Source organism: Piliocolobus tephrosceles, chromosome 7 (genome assembly GCF_002776525.5).
Source record: "Piliocolobus tephrosceles isolate RC106 chromosome 7, ASM277652v3, whole genome shotgun sequence".
Taxonomy (NCBI): Eukaryota; Metazoa; Chordata; class Mammalia; order Primates; family Cercopithecidae; genus Piliocolobus; species Piliocolobus tephrosceles.
In genome coordinates this window covers 36,284,358-36,293,396 of record NC_045440.1, presented here as the reverse complement: position 1 = coordinate 36,293,396, position 9,039 = coordinate 36,284,358, and the positions used below count along the sequence as shown (strand labels likewise).

The window sequence follows — 9,039 nt, the reverse complement described above, 5'->3', positions numbered from 1 at the left end:
TGAGTAGCTGGGACTACAGGCGCTGGCCACCATGTCTGGCTGTTTTGTACGTTTTTGTAGAGACAGGGTTTCGTCATGTTGCCCAGGCTGGTCCTGAACTGAACTCAAGTGATCCACCTACCTTAGCCTCCTGAAGTGCTGGGATTATAGGCTTGAGCCACCGATCCTGGGCTTGCATAATTTTTAACCTTTAAAATGGCATAGGCCGGGCGCGGTGGCTCAAGCCTGTAATCCCAGCACTTTGGGAGGCCGAGATGGGTGGATCACGAGGTCGGGAGATCGAGACCATGCTGGCTAACACGGTGAAACCCCGTCTCTACTAAAAAATACAAAAAACTAGCCGGGCGAGGTGGCGGGCGCCTGTAATCCCAGCTACTCAGGAGGCTGAGGCAGGAGAATGGCGTGAACCTGGGAGGCGGATCTTGCAGTGAGCTGAGATCTGGCCACTGCGCTCCAGCCTGGGCGACAGAGCCAGACTCCGTCTCAAAAAAAAAAAAAAAAAAAAAAGAAAAGGAAAAAAAGAAAATGGCATAGGTTTCAGTTGTCTTTTTTAAAAAGACAAAAATGATACACATTCACTAACAGCATATTGTTTTCATCAAGGAGAAAAGAAAAGGGAAAGTTGTATTTTCACGGGCACCTTCCCACAGCCCCATGGAGTCCAGGACAGACTTTTTTGCGGGCTGCCTGCAGAGCTCAGCCCTGGGGGCCCAAACCAGGCATCTGGAGCTTCCTCTGTGGTTTTCCTCACAGTCTGCATGACAAATGAAGGCCATCCCTGGGTTTCTCTCGTGGTGCAGAAGACCCGACTACAGATTTCACAGGATCCCTCCCTGAATTATGAGTACTTGCCCACCATGGGCCTGAAATCATTCATCCAGGCCTCTCTAGAACTCCTCTTTGGAAAGCACAGCCAAGCCATTGTGAAGAACAGGGTGAGAAGGCAGGCCCTCCCCTGGCTCATCCTGACAAAGAGAGTGGGTCTCTGGGTCTGCTCAACCTTAAACCCGAAAGGGACCTTGGAGGGCCCCCTGGTATTGATAAAGGAGATACCTGAGGCTCAGAGAGTCCACAGCTTTAGCCATAGAGTCAGGATCGGAATCCTAGTCCAGGTATTCCCTCCTCATACTGCTGATTTGAAAGCTCTTTCGAGATACGAATGATCTGAATTGGAGGTGGTGTTAGTATTCCCGTTACTGTTTTATTTTTTATTTATTTATTTATCTTTTTTTGAGACGGGGTCTCACTCTGTCGCCCAGGCTGGAGTGCAGTGGCCGGATCTCAGCTCACTGCAAGCTCCGCCTCCCGGGTTTACGCCATTCTCCTGCCTCAGCCTCCCGAGTAGCTGGGACTACAGGTGCCCGCCACCTCACCTGGCTAGATTTTTGTATGTTAGTAGAGACGGGGTTTCACCGTGTTAGCCAGCATGGTCTGGATCTCCTGACCTCGTGATCCGCCCGTCTCGGCCTCCCAAAGTGCTGGGATTACAGGCTTGAGCCACCGCGCCCAGCCCACTGTTTTATTTTTTAATGTATTTCATATATATATATATTTTGAGACAGAGTCTCACTCTGTCACTCAGGCTAGAGTGCAGTGGTGCCATCTCGGCTCACCGCAACCTCCACCTCCTGGGTTCAAGCAATTCTCATGCTGCATCCTCCTGCGTAGCTGGAATCACAGGCGTGTGCCACCACACCTGGCTAGTTTTTGCATTTCTTGTAGAGACAGGGTTTCACCATGTTGGCCAGGCTAGTCTCAAACTCCTGGCCTCAGAGGATTCGCCTACCTTGTCCTCCCAAAGTGCTGGGATTACAGGCATGAGCCACCGCGCCTGGCCTCCATTACTGTTTTAGAGTATTATTTCTATTTCTTTTCATTTTTTAATGTGTATTTACTTATTATTTTTTTGAGATGGAGTCTCACTCTGTCACCCACACTGGAGCGCAGTGGCTTGATCTCCGCTCACTGCAACCTCCGCCTCCCAGGTTCAAGTGATTCTCCTGCCTCAGCCTCTTGAGTAGCTGGGATTACAGGTGTGTGCCACCACATCTGGTGGCTAATTTTTGTAATTTTAGTAGAGACGGGGTTTCACCATGTTGGCCAGGCTGGTCTCAAATTCCTGACCTCAAGTGATCCGCCCACCTTGGGCCTCCCAAAGTGCTGGAATTACAGGTGTGAGCCACCGCACCAGGCCTATTTCTGTCTATTTCTTGATGGCAGGTAGGGGGTGTACATACTGTTGGTGACAGTGGTGCCTTCCAGCTTGGGGTCCAGTTTCTCAGAGCTTGGCATAAGGATGCTCGTATAGTTTACATCATCTCTTCTCAAAAAGGTTAGTCTTACCCAAGATGAGGGCGACAGCAAATCCCCATCCCCTGTTCCTAATCCTCATCCCATTTGCCATCTTCACTGTTATCCCTCATTCTCTATCATGAGCAAAATGGCAGACAAGCCAAGCTATTTATGTCCTTTTCCTGTTAATGTCCCACCTTCAGCCAGTGACTCTCAGCCTCACACTCCAGTACCTCTGCCTCCGTCTCTCTGTTTCCCATGTACCAGTTAGTGGCGGGGGGGTCTGTGTTCCCACAGAACTGCATGGACTCGTCTTCCAGGACATGGGCTTTACAGTTTGTGAATACTCCATCTGGAACCCCAAGAAGCTATGCGTGGACCCTGACATACTCCTCAATGTGGTGGAGGTAGAGGGGCCCTGCTCACAAACTCCTCCCCAGAGCTGACTTACAGTCTAATGTTCCTCTCCTCCCCACACCTCTTAAGTCATTCAAGACCTTTTCCAGGTTTGAATTTGCCTGGCCCTTCAATGGTAACTAACATGGAGGAGGACTTCACCCCCAAATGCCCCGGGGCCACCACTCCTGGGTAAAGGTGAAGCCTGATGAGACTGTCTGTACTTGCAGCAGATCCCACATGGCTGTGTCCTTGTGATTGGGAACATTATCGACTGCAAGTTGACACCAAGTGGGTGGGCAAAGTTGGTGTCCATGATAAAGGTAAACCCAATCTCCCGCCCAGCCTTCCTGTCTTTGACTCTCTGCTCTCTCCTCCATCCGTCTCATTCTTTTTTTGTTCTCCTTTCTCCTACAGAGCAAGCAGATATTCCCATTTTTTGATATTCCCTGTCAAGGTTTATACACCGGTGACTTGGAAGAAGATACTAGAATCTTACAATACTTTGTGTCTCAAGGCTTTGAGTTCTTCTGCAGCCAGTCTCTGTCCAAGAATTTTGGCATTTATGGTACAGTACAGGCAGAAGAAGGGAGGGTCTATTGCTGGAGTGGGGCCGCGCTCACAGCAGTGATGTTTTTGATATCTCCTCCTTAGGAGGGAGCCAAGGACTCCAGGGAGAGCACTATAGAGGCAGAAGTGAGGAGCACTGAGCTAAAATTTTGTTCTGTTACTCAATCTAGCCACCCAACCCAATTTGACTTAGATAATTTCACTCCCTCAGGCCTCTGTTTCCTCAACTATAAGATGAGAAGGTGGGGCTGGCATGGTGGGTGACACTTGTAATCCCAGTTGACACCTCCCAATCCCTCCTTTGGGAGGTCGAGGTTAGGTGATCACTTGAAGCCAGGAATTCAAGACCAGCCTGGGCAACACACCGAGACCCTGTCTCTACAAACAATTAAATCAGTTGGGCATAGTGGTACACACTGGTAGTCCTAGCTACCCGGGGGGCTGAGGCAGGAGGACTGCTTAAGTCCAGGAGGTTGAAGTTGCAGTGAGCTATGATTCCACCATTGCACTCTAGCCTGGGTGACAGACAGAGAGATAGTCCCTTAAAAGAAAAAAGGAAAGGAAAAAACAGAAGAGTAGAACTTAGTGATTTTTCAAGTTCCTTCCTCCTTTAAGACTCTGACTTATGGGTACTTTTGCTGGAAGGAGAGCCTCTGGCAACTTCTCGGAGCCTGAATACCACCCTGGCTGGGCTGCGATGAGGGTGGCTCAACCCTTTTTTCTGCGAGGTTGGAGGTTGAGATCTAGGTGAAGGTCTTAGGAGTGGAGGAAGGGGCTAAGGCTGAGGCTGTCTTCCCAACACTGCAGATGAAGGAGTGGGGATCCTAGTGGTGGTGGCAGTCAACAACCAGCAGCTGCTGGGTGTCCTCTCCCAGCTGAAGGGATTAGCCGAGGCCCTGTGGCTAAATCCTCCCAACACGGGTGCACGCATTATCACCTCCATCCTCTGCAACCCTGCTCTGCTGGCAGAATGGTAAGGGTGAGGGCTGGAGCAGGAAGGGATGGGAGAGGCCCTGGGCGCCTGCAGACCTGCTGATCCACAGGATTCAGCAGGGTGCTTCTCTCCTGCCCATGTGACCTTTTTACTCCATTCATTCGTCAACATTTACTGAGGACCTGATGTATACCAATGGCGGTGCCTATACCAAGGGTTGCCTTAGGGGACGGAGTGATAGGACATTTGTTTTGCACCCAGGCCAATGTTACCTGAACTCTTCCAGGTTGCTCGGGGAGATTAGACAGCATCAGGGGCTTGCAACTCTGGCAAAATCTGCCTGGGAGCCTCCTTGGCTTGCTTAAATTAATAAGGGATCAAATCTCCCTCCCACTCATAATCATCCCAGAGCCTCAGGCACTCTGTTGGGGACCTTTGAAGGTAAAAAGAGTGGACTGGCAATGAGGGAGGTTTGAGGGCAAGGGGGTCCTCACACCCTCCTTTCTCATTGTCCTTCCTTGGTAGGAAGCAGAGTCTAAAAGAAGTTGTAGAGAACATCATGCTAACCAAGGAAAAAGTGAAGGAGAAACTCCGGCTCCTGGGAACCCCTGGGTCCTGGGGTCACATCACTGAGCAGAGTGGGACCCATGGCTATCTTGGACTCAACTGTAAGGGTCTGGGGGCGGGTGTCCCCCTTTCTGACCTTTGGCCTGTATTTGAGCATTAAACTTCATGGACTAGGTGACCAGTTCCTAGCTTCACTCCAGATTTTGATTCTGTCCTCTGGAAAATGGGCTGCTTTAAAGACACCTCTGGACCCCCAGAAGTACCGACACTCCCTATCCTTCATAAACCAGCCTGGGTGCCTGGTGCAGTGGCTCATGCCTGTAATCTCAACACTTTGGGAGGCCGAGGTGGGTGGATCCCCTGAGGTCAGGAGTTCGAGACCAGGCTAGCAAACACGGTAAAACCCTGTCTCTACTAAAAGAACAAAAAACAAAAAGTAGCCGGGCATGGTGGTGCATCCCGTAATCCTAGCTACTTGGAAGGCTGAGGCAGGAGAATCACTTGAACCTGGGAGGCGAAAGTTGCAGTGAGCCGACACTGCGCCATTGCACTCCAGCCTGGGCAACAAGATCAAAACTCCATCTCAATCAATCAATCAATCAATAGAAAATGAGAAAAGAAACCAGCCTGGGCTAGAGGAGAATTGGAGATGGCCAGTCTCAGGATCTGAGACCTTGTCGTGATTTTAGCCCAGCAGGTGGAATACCTGGTCAGGAAGAAGCACATCTACATCCCCAAGAACAGTCAGATTAACTTCAGCTGCATCAATGCCAACAACATAAATTACATCACTGAGGGCATCAATGAGGCTGTCCTCCTCACAGAGGGCTCAGAGATATGTCTTCCAAAGGAAAAAAAACCCTGATTGGAATAAAACTTTAGTCTTTGCAAAAATCTTGTGCTGATTATTCATTGCTACAATTCATTTATTTACAAAGCACTTTCTTCACTTATTTATGAAGCAATGGTCTGGCCTCAGTACAGAGAGAGAGAGAGAGAGAGGGAGAAAGAAAGGCCCGGAGGGGAAGGGTATATCTGCCTTCATTGGCCATCTTATATTTATTGAGCACCTACTACATTAAGGCCCTGAGCTGGCTGTGAAAGGGAGTACAAAAACAGGTATGAACCAGCCTGTTTTCTCCAGACACTTACAGTCTAGTTGGGAGACAAGCCTTAGTCACATAAAACACTTAAGTAACATTTTAAGGCTGAATGTGATAGAAGTCAGAATGTATAAACAGAAAATGTGCCAGGAATTTAGAAAAGAAATACCTCAAAGTGGGCCGGAAGAGATGGGGAGCATCTCATGAGGAGGTAGGACTTGATTGGGATATTGATAGATGAATGGATTGGATGAATAACAACTAATGGAAGCTGGAAGGATAACCTAGGTCAATAAGAGCCAGAGCAAGTGTCACTGACATGATAAGAAAAAATAAATGTTTTATCGGGCATCTACTAATACATGGGACTCTGTAAACCCCCAGTATACCAACAGGTATATGACAAAGTTGGTGCCCTCCACTCTTTTGGGGAGATACAATTTACGTGGTTGAAAGGAAAAACTCACTTTTTTCTCTCCTCTACTGTGATTCTCAATTCTGACACAACATTGTATAGGGTTTTCCCCAAACAATTAATTCAGTTATTTGGTGGACATCAGTTGAGTGTCTTAAAATTCAATAGATTATTATTTTTTTCTTTTCTTGAGACGGCGTCTCGCTCTGTCGCCCAGGCTGCAGTGCAGTTGCACAATCTCGGCTCACTGCAACCACCACCTCCCAGGTTCGAGCGATTCTCTTGCCTCAGCTTCCCAAGTAGCTGGGACTACAGGTACGTGCCACCAGATCCGGCTAATTTTTGTATTTTTGTTAGAGACGGGGTTTCGCCATGTTGGCAAGGTTGGTCTTGGACTCCTGATCTCAAGTGATCCACCCGCCTTGGCCTCCAAAAGTGCTGGGATTACAGGTGTGAACCACCGTGCCCAGTTCAATTCAATAGATTCTGATACTATCTACCTGGAGTTAGCATCAAATTCCAGAGGTGAAGGACTCAGTTCTGCAAGACTGTACCCACTTCAGATGCCAGTCACATATCCAGTGGTGTGACCTGTGCATCTGCTATAAACTGGGGGTTCCTACCACTCCTTCCTTGGGTTTGATAATTTGCTAGAACAATTTGCATATCTCAGGAAAATAGTTTACTTATTAGATTATCAGTTTGTTATAAAAGGATACAACTCAGGAACAGCCAGATGGAAGACACACATAGGGAAAAGTGTGAGGAAAGGGGCGTGGAGCTTCCATGGTCTCTTCTCCTGGTTCCCCCTCCCAGTTCCTCCATGTGTTCGCCAACCTGGAAGCTCTCCCAAACCCTTTAGTTAGGGGTTTTTATGAAGGCTTCATTGCGTAGGCATGATGGACTGAAACACTGGCCATTATTGATTAACTCAACCTCCACCCAGTCCCTCTCCTCTCCCTAGAGGTCAGGGGTGGAGCTAAAAGTTCCAACCTTCTAATCACATTGTCAGCCCCTCCCACAACAAGTCAGCCATCCTTATGGGCTTTCCAACAGTGACCTCGTTAACATAAACTCAGCTGTGGTTGAAGAAGTCTCATTAGGAATAATAAACAGTGCTCCTTTCACTCTACACTTCTTAACGCTTTGGAAATTCCGAGGGTTTTGTTTTATTTTTTTGAGATGGAATTTCGGTCTTGTTGCCCAAGCTGGAGTGCAATGGCATGATCTCGGCTCACTGCAACCTCCGCCTCCTGGGTTCAAGCAATTCTCCTGCCTCAGCCTCCCAAGTAGCTGGGATTACAGGCATGCACCACCGCGCCTGCCTAATTTTGTATTATTATTATTATTATTATTATTTTTTACTAGAAACGGGGTTTCACCATGTTGGTCAGGCTGGACTCAAACTCCTGCCTGACCTCAAGTAATCCACCTGGCTCAGCCTCCCAAAGTGCTGGGATTACAGGTGTGAGCCACTGCATCCGGCCTCCAAGGGTTTTTAGGAGTTCTGTGCCAGAAACTGGACAGAGACCAAATCTATTTCTTATCATAAATTTCAATACCACAATGATAAAAATGTAGATAACAATAAAAGGTGACATGTAATAAGTGCTAATGACTGTTTTAGTAAAGGGTTACCCCAGGGGGACTTAGTTACCCAAACCCTACATATTCCAAGGGTCTTCTGGCCGGGCGCGGTGGCTCAAGCCTGTAATCCCAGCACTTTGGGAGGCCGAGACAGGCGGATCACGAGGACAGGAGATCGAGACCATCCTGGCTAACACGGTGAAACCCCGTCTCTACCAAAAAATACAAAAATCTAGCCGGGCGAGGTGGCGGGCGCCTGTAGTCCCAGCTACTCAGGAGGCTGAGGCAGGAGAATGGCGGGAATCTGGGAGGCGGAGCTTGCGGTGAGCTGAGATCCGGCCGCTGCACTCCAGTCCCGGCGGCAGAGCGAGACTCCTTCTCAAAAAAAAAAAAAGGGTCTTCAGGACTGGGCCTCACTGGCTTCTGGGGTATGCATCCAGGCCCTTGAGTGTCCTACCCGGTAAGAGTATCTTTGTGGCTCAAGACTTTGGCATGCATCTTTTAGTTTGACTTCTTGGGACTGGAGACTGAGCAGCTAAGCTCTGTTATATGGGTACTGCATGACTATGTAATCGATTCCCAATAAAAACTCTGGACACCAAGGCTTAGGGGAGCTTCCCTGGTTGGCAGCACTTCACACATGCTGTCACACACTGGTACTGAGAGAATTAAGCACTGTCTGTGTGAATCCACTCAGTGAAGACAACTGGAATTTTGTGCCTGGTTTCTCCTGGACTCCACCCTGTGCCTTTTTCCCTTGCTGATTTCACCCCATTGCCTTTCACTGTAATAAACTGTAACCACAAGTGTAACAGCTATGCTGAGACCTGTGAAAGCCTGCAGGTGGCCTCAGAGACCTCCAACACACCCGTTCAATAAGATTCAGAGCTGGGTTTAGCAGGAAGATTCAGGCAAGCCCATTTTCAGCTTCCTTGCTTCCCCTGAGGATTGCTCCTGCAGGGAGTACAGATAAGTGATCAGCCTCATAGGGTTGGGCTCGAGATCCCAAAACCTGGCTGCCAAGGTTAGTAGGCTCCTGCCTGGAAAAGAAAGTCCCCTTCCCATAGACTGTAATTCTTATGAGAGGTAGCAGAGTGATATGGTTTAGCTGTGTCCCCACCCAAATCTCATCTTGAATTGTAGCTCCCATAATTCCCACATGTTGTGGGAGGGAC

The 9,039-nt window shown here is 48.7% G+C and overlaps 1 protein-coding gene across 1 annotated transcript; it reads left to right on the top strand.

Moving 5' to 3' along the window:
* The first annotated feature begins 757 nt into the window (after positions 1 to 757).
* Positions 758 to 5,653, top strand: GOT1L1 (glutamic-oxaloacetic transaminase 1 like 1). Its single transcript, XM_026453906.1, has 8 exons — positions 758 to 935; positions 2,221 to 2,332; positions 2,590 to 2,699; positions 2,919 to 3,011; positions 3,106 to 3,256; positions 4,066 to 4,231; positions 4,718 to 4,860; positions 5,449 to 5,653. The coding sequence occupies exons 1-8, from the start codon at positions 759 to 761 to the stop codon at positions 5,622 to 5,624; spliced, it is 1,128 nt and encodes a 375-aa protein (XP_026309691.1). The 5' UTR covers position 758; the 3' UTR covers positions 5,625 to 5,653.
* Positions 5,654 to 9,039: the final 3,386 nt, after the last annotated feature.

Bases quoted from the DNA above. Each gene is read 5' to 3' on its own strand.
- GOT1L1 (XM_026453906.1), top strand. From the start codon at position 759: ATGACAAATGAAGGCCATCCCTGGGTTTCTCTCGTGGTGCAGAAGACC. The intron at 936-2,220 runs GTGAGAAGGCAG...TCTTGATGGCAG, and splicing joins AAGCCATTGTGAAGAACAGG to GTAGGGGGTGTACATACTGT. The intron at 4,232-4,717 runs GTAAGGGTGAGG...CTTCCTTGGTAG, and splicing joins CCTGCTCTGCTGGCAGAATG to GAAGCAGAGTCTAAAAGAAG.